Source organism: Ailuropoda melanoleuca, chromosome 8, assembly GCF_002007445.2.
Source record: "Ailuropoda melanoleuca isolate Jingjing chromosome 8, ASM200744v2, whole genome shotgun sequence".
NCBI lineage: Eukaryota > Metazoa > Chordata > Mammalia > Carnivora > Ursidae > Ailuropoda > Ailuropoda melanoleuca.
The window spans coordinates 105,300,023-105,324,821 of record NC_048225.1 but is presented as its reverse complement, the minus strand read 5'-3'; the positions used below and the strand labels follow the sequence as shown (position 1 = coordinate 105,324,821).

Genomic DNA, 24,799 nt, shown 5'->3' with positions numbered 1-24,799 from the left:
TCCAAGGTAATGTATGGTTTTTGGTGCTATTGTAAATGGGATGGATTCCCTAATTTCTCTTTCTTCAGTCAGTCTCATCTATGAAAAGCCTACTGCAAGCATTATTCTCAATGGGGAAAAGCTGGAAGCCTTTCCCTTATGATCAGGAACACGACAAGGATGCCCACTCTCGCCACTATTATTCAACATAGTACTAGAAGTCCTTGCAACAGCAATCAGAAGACAAAAAGGGATCAAAGGTATCCAAATCGGCAAAGAAGAAGTCAAACTGTCTCTCTTTGCAGATGACATGATACTCTATATGGAAAACCCAAAGGAATCCACTCCCAAACTATTAAGTTATAGAACAATTCAGTAAGGTGGCAGGATACAAAATCAATGCCCAGAAATCAGTTGCATTTCTATACACGAATATCAAAGGACAACTCTTGACAGAGATAAATAGGAAAATCAAAAGAAGCCAGTCCTGCAAGAAGGGAGGCTGAAATCAAAAATGCTTCTCTCCAGACAAGCTGGGCAAGAAGCAGAATCAGAATAGCACAATGGAAAGTCTGGCCTGACAGAAGCATCTAAATGCATGGCTGCAGGATGCACGAGCCCTTAATTCCTTGCACAAACCTGGCCCTTCAGCTGCCCACCAATATCATCACTGCCACCTCGCTACCGGGGACGCAGCAGAGCATGGCGATGTGAAGAGATGATTCAGGGGAAGCAGACTGCTTACACATGAATCCCCACTCTACCCCTAACCGGTCCCATAACCTTGAGTCAACTGCTTAGCCCCTCTGCCCATGTGCTTACCTATAAATGGAGATGATGAAACCATCTTGAAGGGTTGTTGTGATGATTAAATAGGTTAATACCTATGAAGGACTTAGCATAGTCCCTGCGCATGGTAAGCACTCATTTAGTATTAGATATAATTACTACTATTTTTATTGTTGCTGTGATTCTTAGAATAAAAAAAATTGGTACCTAGTCAGCTTCCGCACCATTAGGGGGATTTCTCCTGGGAGTAGTAACTTTTTATAAACTACTGTCTATTTGCATGGTGCCTGATGAGTGGTATTAATAACTCTCTCCTTTCCTCACAGAGACATCTTGCAGTCAAGCTTAAGAAGTACGGAGATGATATTAAAGTAAGTTGGCTGGAATTACCATTGATGTTAATTTAAAGCCCTCAGATGAAGGACTGAATTAACACCCGACATTTGTAAGATGGCATTACGTTGTATGGCAACACCATACAGTGGCCTTTTTATCATGTGAGAAAAAAAATCTAAGGGTAAAATGGAAGGTTCAAACTGTTACCACCCTAATCTGAGGGGTCAGGGTTGCCATCACTATTGGCAAGCTAACCAGATATTATATATTTCCTAACGTGATACAACATGAAGTACCCAACATTGCCTATTATTCAGCCTAGTCAAAGATGTCTAACTGGAACAGATTTGGCCAATGGAACCAACCTCCAATTAACAGGAAAGACAAGATACAGGAAGAAGTTAAGCAACAACACAAGGAAACAACCGGACAAATCTAGAAGTTGGGGCAAGCTGCGGGACAACTGGCGTGGTCTATTCAACAAATGAGCGTGCTGGAAAAGCAACACTGCTAAATTAAAGGAGACGTAAGGGACATAAAAACGAGTATGCATTAGATACTGGCTTGGACAAACCAGTTTCAAGGATATTTTTAAGATAATTAGGGAAATATATGGCCTGGCCAATAGAAGAGATGAAAATCTAGATGAGATGAAAGGGAAAAGTAAAGATCTTTCTTTTCTTAAATTTAAAATTTTATTTATTTATTTATTTGAGAGAGAGAAAGAGAGAGAGAGCAGGGTGGGGGGTGGTGTGGGGGGGAGAGGTAGCTCCCTGTTGAGTGTGGAACCCAACAAGGGCCGGATCCCATGACCCATGAGATCACGACCTGAGCCAAAACCAAGAGTCAGACACTCAACCAACTGCATCACCCAGGTGCCCTGATCTTTATTTTTTTGCAATTTTTTTTTTTTAATAAGCTCCACACACAGCGTGGGGCTAGAACTCATGACCCTGAGATCAAGTCACATGCTCTACCAACTGAGCCAGCCAGGTGCTCTGGAAAAGTGAAGATCTTGACTAAAATAACAGGCTATAAAATAGTTTGTAGACTACAACCTGGTTTTTCATTATCATAATTTTGCTTCTTATATTTTCTACAGTGCACATGTACCATAATGTTTGTGAAAAGATTATTCAGGGGCACCTGGGTGGCTCAGTCGGTTAAGCGTCTACCTTCAGCTCAGGTCATGATCTCAGGGTCCTAGGACTGAGCCCCACATTGGGCTCTCTGTTCAGCCAGGAGCCTGCTTCTCCCTCTCTGCTGTTCCCCCTACTTGTACTCTCTCTCTCTGTCAAATAAATAAATAAAATCTTTAAAAAAAAAGATTATTCAAAAGAATAGAGAGCAGGAAAGAAGAGAGAAAGGAAAAAAGAGTGAGAAAGGAGAGGGAGAGGGAAGGGAGGAGGAATGGAAGGGAAGAGGTGGAGGAAGGGGGAGGAAGAGTAGAAGGGGAGAGGGAAGGGGGGAGGAGTGGAAGGAGAGAGGGAGAGGAAATCGGGGAATAGAAGGGGAGAGGGAGAGGGAAGGGAAGAGAGAGGCAGGTTTTGAATTCACTATTCTTAAAGCTCAGATTGTGACCCTCAACAATGTGATGTGTCAATAACTATTTGCTTAAGATATCACCTACCAATCCTGAAACATGGTTAGCAGTGGGATATAGTAGAAAGAGCTAGGGGGTTCAAATTCCATTGTCATCTCTTTGTGGTCCTTACAAAAGAGTATTTTACCAATGTAAGCTTTAATGTTTTCAACTCTACAATGGGAAGAAAAATAACCTTCCAATATAATGTTCAGAGCAGCATTATCCATAATAGCCTCAAACTGAAACTACACAGTTGCCGTCAATTGTAGAATGGATAAAACTGAAAGCTTCATGTCCCAGGAACCCCCAGGCAAACTGGAACCACTGGTCATCCTACCTGCTGCCCACTGTAGAGGAAACAAGTTTGGAGTTTAAGGCCTGCTTTCCATGGAAACCCTAGAAAGGTCATGCCTTAAGTATACAGAATATGTTCCAGAACTAAAGACAAAACGAAACTAGACCTACTTTAACCAAGCATAAAATGAATTCCCCATAAGTTCAAGGTGACCAACCAGTAATTTAATTGGCTGCTAGAACAAAACTTAACACTTTTCAGAGGAAGATAAAGACATCTAGAATCTCTATAATGTATCAGCTACAATGTCTGATTTGTCATCAAAAATTGGTAAACATGAAAAAATAAAGAAATGAGATTCATGGTCAAGAGAAAACCCAATAAACAGAAACAGAACCACAGATGATGTGGGTGTTGAAAATAGCAGATAACAATTTTTAAATACTGCCACATACATTTTGAAAAAAATAAGAAAAATTTCAGAAGTTACATGGACACTGAAAAAGAGAACCAAGTCGGTATCATAAAACTAAAAATTACAATATGCAAAATAAAAAATTTATTGGATAGTGTTATTAGCAGGTTGTGCACAACAAAAGAAAGGATTGGTTAACCTTAGAAATTATCTAAACTGAAGCACACAGAAAAAAAAGGCTCGTCTCAATGACCTGTGGGGCTGTTTCAAGCAGTTTAACTAACGTGGAGTTGGAGTCAAGGCAAGAAGAGAAAATGAGATGGAAAAAAGTGTTTGCCAGAAATTTCCCCAAATTGAGGAAAAAATACTACCCATAGATCCAGAATATTTCGATATTGCACTTATCCAAGCCAAAGAAATACACTGGCAACTACACTTAGACTCCTCATACTCCAACTGCTGAAGAAAAAATATTGGGGCACCTGGCTGGCTCAGTAGGAAGAGCATGCAATTCTTTTTTTTTTTTTTTTTTAAAGATTTTATTTATTTATTTGACAGAGATAGAGACAGTCAGCGAGAGAGGGGACACAAGCAGGGGGAGTGGGAGAGGAAGAAGCAGGCCCCCAGCAGAGGAGCCCGACGTGGGGCTCGATCCCGTAACGCTGGGATCACGCCCTGAGCCGAAGGCAGACGCTTAACCGCTGTGCCACCCAGGCGCCCCGCAATTCTTGATCTCAAGGTTGTGAGGTCGAGCCCCACGTTGGGTGTAGAGATTATAAACAAATAAACTTAAAAAAAGAAAAAAAGATGTCTGACTCTTGGTTTTGGCACAGGTCCTGATCTCATGGGTCTTGAGATTGGGCCCTGCGTCAGGTTCCACACTCAATGGAGAGTCTGCTTGAGGATTCCCTCCCACTGCCCTTCCTCCCAGGCACACACGTGCCTTCTCTCTCTCTCTCTCTCTCTCAAATAAATAAATCTTAAAAAAATATTATTAATGCAGCCCTCAAGATTAAGAGATACAAACTTCCAGTTATAAAATAAGTTACAGGGATGAAAAGTACAGCTCCAGAAATATAGTCAATAATACTGTAATAATTTCGTATGGTAACAGATAGTAACTACACTTATTGCAGTGAGCATTTCGTAATGTATATGATTGTCAAATCACAATACCATACACCTGAAACTAATATAATATTGTATTTCAACTAAAAAAAAAGCAGCCCCTGAAAACCCCAAAACATTATATACAGGAAACAACAACTAGCATCACACAGCTGACTTCTCATCAGAAACAGCAGAAGCCAGGAAACAAAAGAATGACATATTTAAATTGCTGAAAGAATATTTTATGATTCCATTTATACAAGCTTTTTTTTTTTTTTAAAGGCAGGCAAATTGTTCCATTGTGTTGTAAGTCGGGATAGTGACTACTTTTCAGGGGAAATGAATGGAAGGGGACAAGAGGGGGGGCTCCTGGGATACTGGTAACATTCTTTTTTTTATCTGGGTACTAATTCATAGTTTCTTTCAATTTGTGAAAATTCACTGAGCACTTTACAATATGTGCACTCTTCTAAGTATTTTAAACTTCCGTAAAAAGTCAAGGGGAAAAAAAAACCCTCACAAAATATATGAAAGGATTAGAAAAAAAATACATTTAGGGCCTACTACAGTGTATAGAGTGATAGTAGGCTTGTTATGATTGGTCTTATCACCCCAGGGAAAGTTTGGGGAGATATAAGTGGTCTGAAGAGCGGACTGAGAAGCCCTCTGCTCCCTGGGGGCAAACCTTCCTCATCAGTTTCATTTTAAGCTCTTTTTAGCCTCCACAGCACTATGTTTATAGTCTTCACTGAAATACTTACTGACTGCATGCTTTCCCAGTTCAGAGTAGTACTCAGACACCAGGTTGCACTTGGACCCTGGTTTCTATCCCCCGCACTCTCTGTCTCACCTTCTACATGTTACAGTTGTTGTTACACAGATTCTCCTAACCATCCGTTGACTTACAAAGATGGTGGTACCACTACACCTTTGAATGTTCCACATACAACACCCTGGGCTCTTTCAGAAGAGGCAGATAGATATCTGAGAACTGAGACACCAAAAAGGCAAGCATATAAACTAACCAAAGCAAAAGAGTGCAGCATCTTTCAGAAACACACTCCCTCTGAGCTGAATCTTCCTAAGTCCAAAAAAACCTAGACCACCCAGAGAGAAGCCCCAAAGGAGAGGATACAGATGCTGCTGACCTAAGTGTCACAGAAACCAAAGCTAAAACAGCACCAAGGGCACTAGCTGCAAAGCTCCCCTCTGTGTTGGCTTTGGCAGCAAACCTGACGCCCCTTATCAGCAGAGATACCTTTGAAGTAGCTGGCAGCCTTCCATCCCCTACTCAAATAAGCTCAGCTTCCCATCCTATTCTTTCCTCCAAAGACGATCTCTTCATCAGATATGAGAGAATAAAGCTCAATTAATCAGAAGAGATTTTGCTACCATCAAGACAAATTGGGCAACGGGAACAGCTGTCTATAAAGCTGATTACCACATTGTTTGTGATCATGCTATAACATGGCGGAAATCCAATCAATTGCAGATACTGAGTTCCACTGGAAGGATGGACTGGGGGAAGAGAAGGTGGGGTAAATCAGTCAGCTACTCTTTCTCCCAAAGATGTCTCCAGGTTAAACTCGTTCTCAGAAGGGCAGAACACAACCATTGGAAGTCCATTCTTTCTCCATTCATTCAATCTACACTACTCACCAGGGACATTGGACTATACTGGCATTGTGGATCACTTGTCCTTTACATATTATGATAACACCACTGCAGAACATGCCTCCTTACAATACCCAGTCTTTTCACATATGTGAAGCAGCTGGACTCAAAGACTCTAGGAAATCCTGTCCCTATCTGCCAGGGATAAACAGGTATGTAGGTAACAGGCACTGCTTTTAGTTTCAAGCCCCCTTTACTGCCAGACCCATTTCAGTGGTGCCAAATGAAATATGAGTGTTCATGACAAATCTCTTGGAACTGATGAACCAGTGGGAAAGGATATCCAAAGACCCTAGAGAAAAGAAGTAATTGTGCCCTATTACATTTCTTCCTCAGTACCCTTCTTGTATCCTCCACTTTCTGCAGTGTGACTTATTCATCTGAATCCAGATATACCCTTTGTCACCCTCCAAGAATAAAGTAGGGAAACCGAAATGGGTTGCCTAGATAAACCAGCCTAGATGCCTCAACATTGTTGCAGGGGCAAATGTGGCTCACATACAGATAGACAGAATCTTATGGCTTCAGATCTCCTCTGTGTTCTTGGGTTTCCCCAAGATGGAAACCTGAATACCTACAACAGTGGTTCTCAACCCTGGCTATATGCAAGAATCACCTAGACCCTATCCCAGAGACTCTAATTCAATTGCCCGGGGTGCTATTTTTTACATTATTTTTTAAATCAACTTTATTGAGGCATAATTTCATACAGTAGAATGTTTACATTTTAAGTGTACAAGTTTTGACAAACACACACTCATGTAACCACCAGCATAATTAAGATTGTATGACATTTCCATAATCCCTCAAATTCCCTTGTGTCCCTTTGCCGTCAACCCCTCATCCCACCCTGGCCCCAAGGCAATCACTGATTTGCTTTCTGTCACTATAGACTAGAGCTATCTTTTCTAAAATTTCATATAAATGGAATCATACAGAATGTATTCATTGTGTCTGGCTTCTTTTAATCAGTATAATGTTTTTGGAGTTCTCTACAGTATTGCATCTATCAGCATTTCGTTTCTTTTTATTGCTGAGTCGTATTCATATATGGATATACCACAATGTTTTCCCACTCATCTGTTGATGGATATTTGAGGTGTTTCATTTTGACTATTATGAATATAATATGAGTCTCCTAAGGCAGTTGTAACAAATCACTGCAAAGTTAGTGACTTAAAGCAACATGCATTTATTCTCTTAATTTTTTTTAAAATCTGGGGGCGCCCGGGTGGTTCAGTTAGTTAAGCGTCAGACTCTTGGTTTCAGCTCAGGTCGTGATCTCAAGGTTGTTGAGATGAAGCTCCATGTCAGGCTCCATGCTCAGTGCAGAGTCTGCTTGGGAGTCTTTCCCCCTCCCTCTCTCTACCCTTCTGCTCCCTCCGCTGCTTGCTCTCTCTTTCTCTCTCTCTAAAATAAAATAAGTAAAATCTTTAAATTAAAAATTTGTATTCAATGAATTTAAACTAAACGAACAAAAAAACACTTCATGCATTTCTCCCACCCTCCACTCCCTTGCCTCTTGCAACCACTAATTTGTACTCTTATCTAATAAGCTTAGGTTTTTTTGTTTTTGTTGATTCTACATATAAGTAAGATCACATGGTATTTGTCTTTCTCTGTCTTATTTTACTTAGCATAATGGCCTCGAGGTCCATCCATGTTGTTGCAAATGGCAGGATCTCATTCTTTTTTATGCCTAAATCATAACCCATTATATACATATATTACAAGTTCTTTATCCATTCATCAAATGATGGACATTTACGTGGTTTCCATATCTTGGCTATTGCAAATAATGTCGCAATAAACATAGGGACGCATCTATCTTTTGGAATTAGTGTTTTTGTTTTCTTTGGATAAAAACTCAGAAGTGGAATTGCTGGATTATATGGTAGTTCTATTTTTAATTTTTATTCTCTTACAATTCTGAAGGTCAGGAGTCCAAAACCAATTTCACAGGGACAAAACCAAGGTGTCAAAGGGCTGCATTCCCTCTGGAGGTTTTCAGGCAGAAACTGTTTCCTTGCCTTTTCCAGCTTTTAGAGCTGCATTCCTTGGCTCTTAGTTGCTTCCTCCATCCTCAAAGCCAGTGGCCTAGTATCTTCTCTCTGTGACTCTGCTTTCCTCTACTTACATCACATAGCCTTCTTCTCTTTTGTCTGTAATTTCCCTCTACCTCCCTCTAACAAGAACACTCATGATTGCATTACAGCCCACTTAAATAATGAAGCATAATATCCTCTTTACAAGAACCTCAAATTCACCATATGTACAAAGTCTTTATATGGATAAGGTAAGTTCACAGATTCCAGGGATTAGGACATGGACATCTTTGGGAGAGACCATTACTCAGCCTACCACAAAAGCTATTATCAGATACAAGTCTTTGTGTAGATACATACTTTTTTTTAATCTCTCGGGTAAATACCTACCTGGGAATTGCTGGGTCATATGATAAGTACATACGGAACTTTATTAGAAACTGCCAAACTATTTTCCAAAGTGGTTGTACCATTCTACATTCTCATCAGAAACATATGAGAATTCCATCCATCCTCACTAACACTTGTCAGTCTTCTTAATTTTAACCATTCTAGTGAGTATGTAGCACACTCCTATTGCTTTAATATGCATTTACCTAATGTTAATGATATTGAGCATCTTTTCATGTGCTTACCAGCCGTTTGTGTATCTTCTTAGTGAAGGGTTTATTAAAATCTTTTGCTTATTTTTAAAACTTTGGGTAGTTTGTCTTCTGATTATTGAGTTATGTGTATCACAAATATATTTTTGCAGTCTGTGATTTGTCTTTCATTTTCTTAACTATGGCTTTGCAAGAGCAAAAGTCCAAGAATTGATGATGTCCAATTTATCTTTTTTTCTTTTATTGTTCATGCTTTTTATATCCTAAGAAATCTGTCTCTTCAAGGTCACAAAGATTTTTTTTTAAACTCCCCCAATGACTCTCAGACACAGGCAAAGCTAAGAACTACTGAACTACTGGTCCACCAGGAATCTGACCTAACTTGCTCAATTTAACCTTTCTACCATGGAAACTTAGGGTACTAAAGGTGAAACAAAAGTACATTCAACTGGAATACTGTAAAAAACAAAACAAAACAAAACAAAAAAAAGGGGGGTGCAATTGAGAGTCTTGGGACTATCTAAATTGACTGACTTCCAAGGCTAAGTGTGAGCAACTAAGGGCTAGAAAACTGTAAGCTGAAAAACAAAGTCCGAGGTACTTTTGGTATGTTCCGGCTAAGTGAAAGGAAGAAGAGAGAACAGGATTGTCCTCTCCCCTGTGGGAAAAAGCACACCCAAGTTTACTTCAGTTTAAATGAAAAAGTGGGAAAAATGATTTTCTATTCTTGGTGGGATTCTTTAGAACACGTCTCTCACAGAGACGGTGTGGAGCTGGAAGTCAAACTTGGCAGTGTTTGGCTCCCGGTTTTGAAGCCACCGCATTAAACAAATGAAGGTGGCAGCAATAATATTTGCCTAAACCTTGGTTCCAACACGGGTTAGACAGACTGCGCTTTCATTATGCAAAAGGAGATGTCAGGAGCACCAAATGGGCTCCATTTCCCTTGGAGTCCTAGACAAAGTGGGTCTGTTTCTAAGCTGTGGATAGGAGGCTACTTTCTCTAGATGTTATATTTAGCTAAAGGAATCTCCACCATGGCTTCATGCAAAATGTAAAGTATGTCCCAGCAGACATAACCACAAACCAGAGGGCCAGCAAGGAGCATCCCTTAAGGGGGTTCAGTAGTACAGAAGGGCCAATTGTGCAGTCACTCTGACATCCCCAAATTAGCTGAGTTAGCTGTGAGCCAGATTTTTGGCCAGTTCTCACATTTAGTGAGTCTTTGTTTCCCCCCTTACTAGAGATCCTGCCCCTGGGGAGAAAAACCTCCTGTCCCATTTCACTGTCAACTTCCAGCTGCTTGCCCAGACTCCAGGTAGGAGAAACAACCCAATGTTGATGTTTAACACCTCCAAACCTTTTGAAGGTTTGTGAGGGAGAGGAAAGATTAGGCTAATTCTGTAACTAAGTGAAATATCTGGGTTCAACAGAAAAGAGTAAGAAAATCCAGAATACCCTCTACTCAGCACACCATACCCTGAGTCCCAACACAACATGTGGGAGGAAACCTCAAGTTCTAGAGTGAGATGAATGGATTTAAATACTAGCCTCACCTCATTTTTTGGTTAATCTCTCTAAGCTTCAGTTTCCTCCTTCATAAAATAGGCAATATTAATAGCAACTACATGGAATTATTGTAAAGATTAAGCATATAAAGTATTTAATATTGTACCTAGCACATAAGGGTTCAAAAAATGTTGGTGTTGTTATCATAACCTTTGCTAGTGAATCATTACGTTTTATAGAGTTTTTTTAAAAAGAATTTTAAAAGGAGGAAAACCCATTACTTTTGCCAGTGAGAAATAGATCCAAATTCACATAAAGCTCAGGTGAATTTTCACAGGTGTCCATAGCTGAACCAGAAATAAAGGTATCTTTCCTAAAGCCTGTGTCTCCAGAGAAATGTGGATTTCCCTATTGCTGCTGGAATCGAATTTACAGGTAAAACAAAAGGTATAACTATTTTATACACTTGGGTTCCTGGTTGCTGGCCATTATAGATAGATAAGAGAATCTGAAATAATGCTACATTCCTCAATAAATTTGGTCTTCAATTGCCTAAGCTAGCCCCGTCTCCATACCCACACCCACCTTAGTTTGTCTGTATCTTGGGGACTCCAGATTACTTATCACATTTTAACAAAGGTCACCCAACAACCAGAAGGAAGCCCCCAACGTAGGATACCCTATATTGGGTGTCAGAGAATTCATCATAGAATTACAGTGCATTAGATTTTGAAGGCAGAGTGAAGATCATAAAGGCCAAGTACTTTTTTTTTTTTTTACTTTAGGGAACTAAGGCACAGAAAGAAGAAATTGTCCAAGGTTTCAGAGTTGCTAGCAGAGTTGAGCCCAAGTGAAAGTGTCAGTTAGAAGAGACCTGTGCTCTGATAGAGCAAAGCAAGCCCTGGGAAGCTTTACTTAACTGACAGTGCGGCCGGGCTCATTCCTTAGTTCTCTTATCTGATTACTGTATCTTAACTAAGGGGTTCTAATGCTTCAGGTGCAACACACTTTACACAAAAGGGAATAAAAAATTAAGTTACAGAGACAGAATGCTTTTGTGCCCATTACTAGAAAGCAGAGAGGCTCTCACCCAGCCAAAACAGAATTAATTTACACTTGTGATCAGCCAAGCCAGCTTCTACCTTAGAACATTCTGCCTACAATGGACCCCAGGGGAGAGAGAAAAGAGATTATTCACACAGTGGGAGAGTAAACATTGGCTATTCAGCAATCCTATGCATATCTCTAATAATAACTATAATTTAACTGATGAAGAGTTATAAAGATCAAGAGAAAGTCCTATGAGCTGCAACCATATATAACAATATGAATAAATCTCACAAACATCCTGAATGACAGAAAGACAGAAACCAGACACAAAAGAGTACACACTGTAGGATTCTAGTTATATTAAGTATGAAACCAAGTAAAACTAATCTCTGCTGTTAAAAGTCAGGACAGTTGTTATCCTTGGGGGTTGCGACCACCCCTCCAAACCCCCTGTGGACTGGGAGGAAGCATGAGGGCAGCTTCTAGGGTACCGAAATCATCTGTTTCTTGATCTGGGCGCAGTTACCAGGCGTGTTCACTTTATAAAAATGCATGTAGCTATAAGCCCATGATATGTGCACCTTTCTTCAATGAAATGTAATATATAAATAGTCCTGTGAGGAATGAGAAATTCTTCCTTACAACCCCAGCAAAGAATGCACAGTTTATGGAGGTCAACTCTGAGACCATGGCTAAGAATATCATTCACAGATATTTTCTTGCAGATTTTCTTTCTGCAGGGCAAAGACCCCCATATCTTCTCTACGAGCCATGCACTTGGGCTCTTGGAAATGTGAATGGTACTTGAGGAACCAGAAGCACTTGTGGCTTCGATAAGGGGCTGCCTCCAGCATACACATCTCTGAGATTGGGAGGGGCTGTAATACTCCCCGGCGTGGCTCTTCTCTAACCTTCTAAAGCCGGGAGAAAAGGGAGCTGAGAGCTTGGCTGAAGTCTAGATAGCTGAACATGCCCAACAGAAGTTTTTTCTCAGATGAACAGAGAAAATGAAGGAGGAAATGATCAGTCAGTCCCTGTCCTTCTAGAGATAATCCAAGTGGCTGTCAAGGTTGCAGAGAAGAGCTGAAGTGGCATCTGATTACTGTCAAGGTTCTACCTAAATAGGCTTAATTTTTTTTCTAATAAAAGCTCTACATTTAAGGAGTACAACATTATTATTTGATACAGATGTAATACATAGTGAAATGATTACTATAGTCAAGCCAATTAATATACCACCTCACACAGTTCCGTGTGTGTGTGTGTGTGTGTGTGTGTGTGTGTGTGTGTGAAAAGAGCACCTGAAATCTACTCTCTAGCATATTTCCAGTGTTCAGTACAGTATTAACTTAAGCTGTTCATTTTAGCCACATCCATACATCACCAAGTGTGGCAGAATAATTCGGATGAATGACAAGCTAGAGCAGATGCTGGAAACCATGAGGAAATGGTGGAAAGTACCTTTACCCCTAAATGAAGTATCGCCCCAACCACAGCGCAGCCAGGCCGCTAAAAAAAGTTGGTAAACTCCGGGAGGAGTTCTCTTTCTCTTCCTTCTTTTCATTGTCAGATGCTTTTTACTCTTCATATCCTGTCTCTAAGACACAGGAAAAACCCCCACACAGATGCATTATGTAGATGGAATATTCTAAATCAGTTCTTTTTTCATGCTGGTGTAAACAGAAGAAACTGGACTCTAATTCCAGACCTACTGAGATCTGGTCAACTTCGTAAGGTTAAGAATTGGTAAACTGGCTACTATTAACCACAGTCCTGTTTACTGAAGTCCTTTCTCTCCCAGCCTCAAATTTTAACACTGGATCTTGTCAAATGAAAACCAATGAATTTCCTATATGTGAAACCAACGAAATAGCCCTATATACCCTCTTTATACCTAAAACATGTGGGAAGATTATTTGCCTTCTGAAAAGTCCTCTGGGGATATCAGAGCTTGAATGTTAGACATGGTACATTATGTACAATGGTTGGGGGTTTTGCCTCCATTTGTAACCAATAGCCATGAAACAGTGACTTCATTGAAAGCTCAGGTTGAGAGAGCTTAGAAAAGAGGTTCCTTAGTTTCCAAGAGACTACTTCCAACACTGACAGGTAAGGTCAATTTTGCATAAGTTTCTTAAGAGTACCACAATTAATTCTGAGTTTGTCCTTGCTCAGATTTTTCAACTTACACCCAAGGAATTGTGACAAACAACTGAGCTTCAGAAAGCATTCAGTGACCCAAAGACCAAGATATGTCATGATAAGAATAACCAAATTCATGAGTTCACCTTGGCCAAGATGAGCACTTGGAAAGAAAACTAAACCAAATCATAAACATACATGAACTAGAAGAGGAAAACCTGAAATGACACTGAAGGTTCCCGAATCTCAACAGCTTCACGAATCACTCAAGGAAATCATGCAAACACCGTCATCACTAAAATATGCAGATTATGAATTATGTTGCCATTGGTGGGGTTGTACCTTGCAAATGGTTACTCTCCCAGGGCTACTATTAATTCAACTCAGAAAGAAAGAAAAGAGTGATTATCCAGTATTTTTTCTCCACAAGATCATGGTAGGGAGTGACCAATGGGAAAGCCTTTTAACTAGGCCAATACAATAGTCTTTCTCTTATATCCAAGATGGTGTCACCGCTCCATCCAAGTAGCTCTATGCCTAGAAATAGCTATATACCTTTTTAAAGAGTCTTCCTGAGTCCTCGCTGACTTGGACAAATCGAGGGATGATATTATTCAGGTAGATGTCACTCAGGGTGGTGTGGTCCCTGCTCTCCCGCTTCACCTGGTTTAAGAGGAGATTCCAGCAGTTGACTGGAGAGAGAACATTCTGATCCTTCCTGCAGAGAAACAGCGAGAGAAAGAAAAAAAAAAAAATCAGTGTCGGTGAGTAACCAGGGCCAATGGCTATGAATACAGTCCATGTCATAAAATCACAGTGATCAAATAGAAGCCAGAAATAGATATCTTTCCTGAAGCCTGCACCTCTAGTGCTCTCTATCTAAAAACTCAGTGGAGAAAATAAGAATAATGAGAAGAAAAGAAGAGGGAGGAAGAGGGAAAGAGGAGGAGAAAGAGGAGAAGCAGGATTATCTGTTGAGCATCTATTACGTTCTAGGAGCTTGCTAAATGTTTTATAGGCATTATCCCATAAGTTTCATCATTTTCCTGTAAGAAAAGAACTACTATTATCCCCATTTTACTAATTAGAAAACTGAAGCTCAGAGAAGTTGTCACTTGCCCACAGCTAGTAAGAAGTCATAGAGACAGTAAGAAGGAGTCAGGGACAGAACCACAGCTCTGTGTCATCTGACTAGGGCAAGTCTAGGCTGTCTGACTCCAAAGTCCATAACCTTAGCCACTAAGACATTTGGTTTGTGTCTAGGGATGGAGACAAAACTTAGAGGTCTAGAGACAAAACTCACGAGAATGCTACAGACCACTTCCCCACACGTTTATTCATATTAGGATTCAGTGAAAACAACCACCTTTGAGGCTCTTGCCATGAAAAAAAGTCTCTAACCTCTTTGGGCCCACAGAACACATCTAAGGAGGTTTCGAGTTCATTGGTTGAACCATTATGTCATGCCCCATACAACCAAGAGCACAAACCATACCTGAATACATGTATTTCTAAAACTTCGACAGCCTGAGTGGAGCAGTAAAGTGCCAAAGCTAGATGCTCATTTCTAATGAAAACGCTGTGATCCAAAAGAATATACTGATCATCTGCTCGGTTTGCAGCACTGATGAAGCAACAGAAAGTTCTGCATGTGCAAGCTGGATTTCTTTAAAAAGAGAAACCGAAAGTAGGGGTTGTTTGTTGTACTATTTATCGAGGGCTTACTGTGCACTTGGCACATGGCTGGGTCCTATACTCACATTGTTTAACTTGAACCCTACAACAGCCTGATGAAGGATGTATTATTAACCACATTCAGCAGATGTGGGAAGTTGACTGAGAAAAGTTAAATATCTTGTTCAGTGTCACATAGCTAAAAAGTGGCAATGCTGGAATTCAAAACCAAGCCTTGTAAGTGTAGAGAATGGTCTTAATCATTGCAAACAATCACAACCTGTTCATTTCTCTTCCTCCTCTTCCCTCCCTACAGGCAGACTCTTAATGCAAAGAAAGTGAGTGGCAGTGGCTTGGTTCCTGAGTCAGCACTGCCTGCATTCAGAGCTGGAGGCTGTCGGGAGGCTGTGATTCCTAGAGCACAGAATTCAGCTTTAGAAGGGGCTTTTCTAATTCTGTAGTAAGGTAACGATTAGCAACTGATCACACTACACCTCCTCTGGCTTCAGAACACATCAGACCATTACATCAAATAAGTATCTGTTTAACCAGCCCTAAGAAGCTACTTCAAACCAATGAGTGGTAGAGTCCAAACTGAAATTGTTCTCTCTCTGCCCCCCACCCGTGCTCCAGACATCACACCTCTGCAGTGAGAATACTTAATACTTCTGTTCTGACCACTTCGGCAACATTATGTCCTCTTATTGTTCTAGGGAAATCAAAAGATTTCTATGGAAACATATATATACTAGCCGAGAGAGAAAGAGAGAGAGAGGGAGAGAGAGAGAGAAACATGTAATTAATCCACTCCCTTCAAAATGTTTAGCAACTGAAAAACAAACCAAAAAAAGCAAATAGGAAACAATCCTAAACTCAAAGTTGAGCACAGGCGCTCAGTGACCTTTGAAGTTTTCACTGCAAGAAAACTTTCAAATGCATTCCAAATCAGTTTCAGTTACCAAATCCTAAATAATCAAATATACATTTTTGTTGGGTGGCGAAGTATCCATGTCCCCTGTAAGCATAGAATATATCAGGCAATTACACTTGCTTTTTAAAAAGAGCAGATCTTACAAGATCTGAACTTGACAACTGCTCGGTCTGCTTCTTATGGGTGGACTTGGGTTGGTGGTCTCTATTAGGTCTTTCCTTAGAGCACTTCACACATGTATACATGGTACAACTCAATTTCACAAACGTATAAACATTTGTATCTGAAATGAACAAAGTACAGTATTAGGGGCTTTTAGTTGTAGAAGTGCTGATACCACAGTGCAGTGTGGGAGAGAAAGACCTGTAATATAGCAGAACATCAGAGGTATGAACAAAGGGCCAGCTAGCCCACAAATGTACAACGCAGATCACAAGTGGAGGCAGGAGAGGCAACCAATCGAATACCATGGAAGAGGATACAGAGCATAAATCCCAAGGGGTCCCTCAGAAGAAAGGATGAGTAAACAAACTTGAGTTAATAAAAAGGATGGGCAGAAGTGGGAATCTTTTAAAATAAAAAGCCTTACGTCTTAAAGCTAATAAATTTGTAAATATATTCAGAATTATATATTTATAATTAAACAAAGAAGTTCTAAAGTGGTAACAAACTTTTATCACATATACTTCCATCCTTAGAGCAGGTGGTAGAATGGCTATTATTGGTTTCAGCAAGCAGGACTTTTTAAAGTGTATTCTGAGAAACTCCAGAATTGCAGAGAAACACATTTCAAATTCAAACAACTGTGACACATCCAGTCAAATGAGCAACCCCCAGTTAAACGTGTAAGGGATCCAGATTCCCTGCGGTTCATGCCATCACCATGTCTCATGGGCTGCTAGGCAAGCTTCGTTCTGTGCAAACTTTGGAATAAGAACCAATGAGTGTACTTGAACTTCTGAAAAATGTGCTGTTGTTTAGAACGGATGTTGCTCTGCACAGGTTTCATTTTTAATTCAATGCTGTGTGCTTCCTTAGGTAAAGCTATGCAGGTGAGCACATGACTTGACACACAATGGCCAAGTTCAATTACATGCCACAGTAGGCTCAGGGACCTACGCAGGGTTCACGGTAGACCATGGTTGGGTAGTGAGAATGCTCAATACCATCCCATCATTATCAATTGTTTTAATGCTTATTATACATATAATAATGCTTATTATACATTATACATTTAATGCTTACTCAATAATGTTTCTGAACAGGGACAGGAATAGCTGCTAGGTAATGTTAGTGATTCAACTTCAAAACAAAAATATCCTTTTGCAAGCACCTAGGCCAGTTTAAAACTAGCTCAAGATTATAATTCATCTGTGTGAATCAGGAGTTTCTTGATTTTAGGCAACCCAAATCAGAACCAGAAATAACCTGGATGCTGAAACTGATATAAAACTGCAACTCTGATTTATAATCCCAATTTCAATATTTTGGGGTCATGAACACAGCTTCATTGTTCTCACTGACTGACCCGGTAATGAGTACTCTTCATAAACGTGCACTTTAAAAGTGGATTTACACCAATAAAACACTGCTTTGGATCTGCTACATGTATGGGGATTCTAAGCACCATTTTTATTTAAAAAAAAAAAGCCTTTCAAGATAGTATTAAACTGTGTTGTCGGTTTCTGGTACGGGTCCCTACTCTCTTTTACTATGAATGCAGTTTTTCAGGCAATATTTTTAGTTCTTCAAGTTTGTAGGCTTTCTTGGACATATTCCTCCTTTCAACTGAGGTGTTTTAATTAATTAATTTATTTATTTTGGGGCCATGGCGGATATACCATAGAGACAATTTTCCCAGCCAACACGAACAAAGATGAAACACACTTCAGGCTGGAAAATAAGCAAGTCAACGAGACGTGATTTCATAGCGAGCATATGAGGGCTCTGCTAGAGTGGTTTCCTGCCTCAGCCGCTTTGCAGCCTTATTTTATTTGGGGCTGCTGGAGCCAAGGGAACTTCGTTTGGTTAGGAGATTGAAATTTGTCTTTATATCTTTTCCATCTATCATTTGTTTGTACAGTTTCTTTACTCTCCCCGCCCCTGGAGTCAGGTTGTGTAATACTTGGGCATTTAAAGAAAAGGGTCTGCATCCCTTAGGAATGTACTGAACAGCTGCAAACCTCCTCAAACGCTAATCCCTAAAAAGCAGACAAAATATCCAGAAGTATTTTTCTTACTTAAAATTTTTTTCGGGAGGCAGATCAAGAAAACATAATACTGCACTTGAGAGGGAATGACTCTGGAGTCAAAAAAAAAAAAAAAGAAAGAAAGAAAAGAAAAAGAAAGGAGGCCCAGAAAGTCACAAGCTGGCTATGCACCCACAGAAGAGATTATCATTATAAATGCACCGAAAGGATAAACCCGCACAGCTGAATCATTAGCTTCAAATCCATTAGGCCAGTTTTTCTCCTTCAACTTTAGACTATTCATGGATGTTCAACAAACTTAGCAGCAAAAGCGCCAAGGGATTTCTCTACAATATCTCGGGTAAAGAGAGAACTCTAGAAAGGTCCAAGTTGGTCTCCCTTATTACACTTCCGTTTTTTGCCATATCCCCTCTGTTCCGTTCCAGTTGTCTCTCCTATAAAACGGACACGCACCCCGTTGGTGTACGTCTTGCTCCCTAAAGATCTGCAAAGCCTGACTGTAAAATCCCAGAAGCCCTCCTGGCCAAAGGTGCTGTTTAATGAAGAACTGCTGTGCTCACTGCTCTGCAGAAGGGACACGTGACACGAGCTTGGCATTAGTGGATGGCTTGAGCTGCGCTGTTCTACGGAGGTCCGTTTCCTTTTGGGCCAACAGCCCCTGACTTGCCCACCTACGGGGCTGCTGTGCAGCTAAAATGAGATGCTGAATGCAAAAGAATTACACCCACAGTAAAGCACTGAACAAATGTGAAGAAATAGTATTATTTTTATTTCCAAACAAACAGGGATCGGCTTTCGTCAATTTCCAACAGGCTCATCACCCGGCCCTGGGTCAGGGCCAAGAGCACAGCCTGCTGAAAACGTACAGCCCTTGGCCAAGAATGGTGGGGATAAGACAGCAGCAATAGGCAATTAACCAAGCAGCTGTACGTCTCTGGGAAGACGTGAGGGAGATACCAACGGGAGAGCAGAATCTAATCTTCCACTGTCCTTCCCCTAACGACCAGGGGGGAACAATCTTAGTCCTGCATTCCGCACAGGGAACTGTGTGCTGAAGGAGACAGGAAGGAAGCCAAAGGGAACTCAGATCACCAGGGCCCGAGATGCTTTAGCCACTTCCTCTGAGTCCCTCTTTCTCGGAATTCCTATCAAACCTACCAGTCTGTCCACGGGGATGGCAAATATCAATCCATCTAAGAAAAATACCATTTCTCACATTCGAAAGTAGACACGTATGTGATGATAGACAAAACCCGAAATGAGTTAAATGCATTCAGTGTATGTTACAGAGCAGCTAACTATGAAGAGGATATAAAAAGACCCAAAAAAAAAAAAAGGTACCTCGTTAATAAAAGGGATCATTTTGTGACAGTTGGACAGGGAACTAGCGACAAGCAGGGAGTTGGCTTTTTAAGCCTAAATTCCCTCCTGGCACCTTGATTAAAATGAAATGAACTGAGGCAGCCAAAGAGATTATTTTATTCAGATGAATGTTATTAGACTTTCTGGCTTATTTTCTCTATTATGCATTTTGCTGATGCTGACAGAAGCAGACGGGCTGGATGGAGAGGCAAAGCTGCAGCGGATTTATGGTGTGACAGCACCATGCATAAAATCAGACCCTTGCTGACCCAGATAAGCCAGAGGATGGATGGGATTTGCTGGGGAAGGTGTTAAAAGAAGGAGGGGGAAAAAATCACCAAGGTGGGAAGTGACTTGAAAAAGACTCTGCCTGTAATGGTGGCTGCTGGTTGTGCGACCCAGGAGTGCGGTGGCAGCCTGGAGGCATCTTTCAAAGACAGCAGGCAGGGAGGGAGGAGGCAGGCTCACTTCTCGGGGCTTATCACAGCTCTGCCTCAGCTTTGCCAGCAGTGAGATCAGAGTAGGAGAGCTCCAAGACAGAAAAAGGGCCAAAGGCAAAAATGTATATTCTATGTATGGAGAAACGAGCTTTCACGTTTTCAGGGACAAGTTAATCCCACAGATTGCCTTCAGTAGCCTAGACAGATGATTAGAAAGGATGCAAGCAGTGGTGTACCCACCTTACTCAAAATAGTCTAAATTGTCCCCTATAATCAGGTTTGGGGGAAGCGCTGTATGGAAACGGAATTCTTGTGGCTCTGGCTTAGTTCCAGGGAGCCCAGCCACACCCTTGGGATCATGGCATGTCCATGAGCTGAAAGCTTAGGACTCTGCTTTGAAGTTGAGAACTGGACTGGCATCGTGTCTGACATCTTAATAACTATTTCCTGAACGATCATAGGACCAACGTTCCCCCTGGGTTAGGTCAGAGAACTGGGAGGGGTTCTCAAATCTGAGCCACCGTAGACCCTAACCGAAGATGTCTCCATTAATTTATGACAGGCAGGAGACTTAGCTTTCCCTTCAACCATCCCCACACCCACCCCACCCCGTGTTCATGGCAGGGAGAGGGAGGCTGGAGATTCTTTTAATCACTCAAGACAGCTCTGTGGACCCCAGAAGACCAGACCCAGCAGCAGTGGAGGGTGTCTACACAAGATTCAAATCTCTGTCATTCAGATTTCTTGCCTAGATTTCTGACATCTTATTGTCCAGGTCCCGTTTCTGAGTCCTTGATCTCTAAATTTCATTATTTAGAGATCTTCTTATTTCATTCATTCAACAAATACTGACTAAGCACCGACTAGGTTCTGGGCACTAGAGATAAAGGGAGCAACATTCTTGTTTCTGACCTGCTTCTCCCACGTTTGCAGAACCTCCTGGATCTAACACATGGTCTTCTTGCTCCTAAACTGTCCAGGAGCCACAACCCAAATCTTACCCTGGTCTCGATGCTTGTTTGTACCCTGATCCGTTACGGAACCCTGGTCCCGCTGACATAGAGGATCTGCTTGCCCAACAGCCTTCTCCATGGCGTCTGCAGACCTGGACCTTCTCTTTGTTTGTACTCTGTCTTGCCACTAGCATTCTCAGAACGATAGGGAGGTATAACCTCTCCCTGTGTACTCTGGGTACCATCTATATACTAGAGGACAAACACTATGCACCCCACCCCAATATAACCCATAGAACCAAAGGCTGAAAAATTCATTTATGTATCACATTTCCATCCTTTGGCAGCCCCCCAAAATAGGCTGTGATCATATCAAAAGGTGTGAGCTGACTAATTCACTTAAAATAAAACATCGTAGCAAGAGCAAAAGACAAAACAAAGGTATGGCTGATGAGCAAGGAACAAAAAAAAATTTACGTTTCTCAGTTTAAAAAGATTTTATAACCATCTACATAACAGTTTACACATATCCCTTATATAATAATTCCATAGAATAATCTGTGAATAACTCTACAATTATATCTTCAGTTTTTTCTTCTCTAGTTAATTAAGATGTCACCAGAAACCCCATAAGTAATTACAGCACATGACAAACATACAGAAAAAAAAAAATACACGCAGATGTGTTAACAGATTTTTTGAATGAATGAAATCTTGGGAGATGACTGAGACAGACAGCCTGGCTCACCCCTGCTGGTTCATTCCAGAGAAATACCTGTCTGTGCCAAACTGGAATGATGTCACCCAAAAATCCACACTTATTTTCAAAGCAGTAACCACTACCTTGGGAGCAGGCATCTCCCTGGCACCAGGCACGAACAGAGAAGCTTGAACTACAGCCAGTAACTCCTGCCTGGCAAATGGTGCTGAAGCATGCCAAGTACCCACAAGCCGCTTGGGAAGAAACGGTACCCCTAAGTTTCAGACCTCCCCCTCCTGCATACCTGTTAATGGGATAATGAGTTCCCTTACATGGCTCACAACAACAATGAAGAAGGAGGAATAAAGAGATAGCACTTGATTCTTTGAAACTACAGAACTAAATGGACTGAAGTCTAAATAGTTATCGGATCAGCCACATGCGCTGCTATCAGTTCTCATGTGTGTTATTTTTAAAGATTTATTTATTCATGAAAGAGAGAGAGGCAGAGGCAGAGGGAAAAGCAGGCTCCCTGAGGAGCAGGGAACCCAGCGTGGGACTCGATCCCCGGGCCCTGGGATTACGACCTAAGCTGAAGGCAGATGCTTAACTGACTGAGCCACCCAGACGCCCTCTCATGTGTTATTTTGATATTTATCTTGCCTTATTGGAAGGAAGTCTCTTGAGGACAGGGTATATTTTGGAATAGTCAATGAACATCTATCACCAAGAAATGGGCAGGTACCTCGTCAGCACTGACTAATGACAGATGCCACAGTCACAGAGATCTTGTAAATGTTGAGCACAGTAAAACAATCCACTTAATGAATAGTTAGCATCTTCAGCCGCCATCAATCTTGCCAAACAATGCTATAGCATGTATCTGGGTGGTTATTGACTGACTGAGTTTGTACGCCCACTGGCTATGTGCTCTAAATGACAGCATATTATTAACCATGTCGATACTTCACTGGCAAAATTTTAAAGGTCTGGGGGGAGTAAGAGATGCCCTGATCAATTTCCAGGTTAGCGGGTGACTGAGTTCTACAGATCTGTAAGTAATCTGTAAGTAAGGATGAACAATGGTACCCCATCCCAGCGAGGTGGTACTCTGCAAAGACCCTGAACCATGCCTCTGACCTAGAGTCTAGTCTTAGTTCTTTCCGTTGCTAGAGCCGGGTAATCTTACATCAGCCACAGAGGCACTCTGGGCCTCAACATTTCTTTAGCGACTCAAAGAAAATAAATGCGGACAGCAGATCCGCCCTGCCTAACTCACATGGCTGTTGTGAAGATCAAGTCAAACAAGGTGATGCCCATAAAAAAAAAAGTTCATAAACATTGAAGTGCCCTACATCTATGGATCAGTATGGTCATCGTTTGTTATTACTGTTATAACTATTATTATCACTTGACAGTCCATGCAATGGGTTCACACCCACAAAACAAAGTGGCTAGAGTCATGTCTAAAGAGAAAACATGTCTCAAAATTCCCAGGCCTTATTACCCAAGTTTGCAATAAACTTGGCTTTATCAATTTTTTGCTTCATCGGTGCACTAAAGAGAAATACATTTTGTTATTATTAACTTATCATTTGGGTTCTCTGGACACTTCCCAACTCAGTGACTCTCCTGTGCCCAACCTAGAAGAGACTTTAGAAGAAAGACTTGTTCTAGTGCAGAGAGAGAAGCCAGAGGGTACAAAAAGTAGCATCGTGGAACTTCAGATCTAGAAGAGACTTTCTAAGTGGTCTAGACAGACCGCACATCATTTTGAAAATGAGGAAACCGAGGCTCAGGTGCTGGAGCAGGGCAAGAACCCAGGTCTCCTGAGTAGCAATCATTTTCTCATTTCATGGTGGTCATTGCTCTATTTCAGCTAAGAAGCCCTTATAGCATCTGGTGCTGAAAGAGTTAATGGACCATGCTCAGCTGCCCGAGCCCCGGAGCACAGAGCTATTCCAAGACAACACATAACCCGAATACCAAGGGTCCATGAACCCAGAGGGAGCAGAACTGCTGGTGCCTGACGGCGCCGGACAGCATGCTGACACACTGCATGTGGTTACACATGAAAGGCAAGTGACTAGCAAAAGCAGTTTTGAATCCCACCCCATTCTAATTTGGGACTGGCTCTGGGCACCTACTGAAGCGCCGGGCCACACCCCAGCCACTATGTAAAATGACCCTGGAGTTCCTTCCCTCTCTGCTCTGTGGCCTCAGTCAACTCCTTTTCTGCTTCCAGAAGGGCCACAGGAGTTCTTAAAACAAGAGGACTACCAAGGGAAATCAAGATCCAAGAAGGAAAAATCCATGGGGAGATTCTCAGTGCGGACTCAGACGACAGCGGCTAGTATCTGCCATCTCTAAGGAGTGTGTGACCTGAAGCCTTGAGAGGCCAGGCCCCTAAGTCTGAGAGCAGCTTCTCTAAGTGTGAGTCTTCGGGACCCCAAATCCCTTTGCATCAGAGTCACCTGTGGGGCTTTTCTAAAATATGGGTTCCTGTGCTCCTCTGCTGGAGATTCTGATTCACTAGGGCTAGAGTGATTGATGCTCAGGAATCTGCATTTTATTTTATTTTTATTTTTGAAAGCTTTATTTATTTAAGTAATCTCTACACCCAACGTGGGGCTTGAACTCACAACCCTGAGATCAAGAGCTGCACGCTCCTCCGACTTAGCCAGCCAGGCACCCCAGGAATCTGCATTTTAAATACACATCCCAGGTAATAGCATGCACACCCAAATTTTAAGAACCAATGATCTTAAAACAATGTTTTTCAAACTGGGATACAACCTATTAGTAGGGTTAATAAATCCATGTAGCAGGTTACCACCTAGCATTTCTCAAAAAATGAAACAGAAAACAGTAGGACATAATAACACAAAACAAAGTAGAAAATATCAGAGTACAACGCACAGAGCAAAGACCTATAGGGATTGTTTTACAAAAATGCAGTTCTCAGTTACTTAAAAATACACTGTGAAATGTCTATACA

The 24,799-nt window shown here is 41.3% G+C and overlaps 1 protein-coding gene across 8 annotated transcripts in view; it reads right to left on the bottom strand.

The window, feature by feature from the left end:
• Window positions 1-24,799, bottom strand: part of SRGAP2 (SLIT-ROBO Rho GTPase activating protein 2) — a 225,482-nt gene that overhangs the window by 101,440 nt on the left and 99,243 nt on the right. For all 8 annotated transcript variants that reach the window (XM_034667155.1, XM_034667154.1, XM_034667157.1 and 5 more), the window contains exon 4: window positions 14,087-14,249. In XM_034667155.1, coding sequence (XP_034523046.1) covers window positions 14,087-14,249 — 163 coding nt within the window. The remainder of the gene's footprint in view (window positions 1-14,086; window positions 14,250-24,799) is intronic.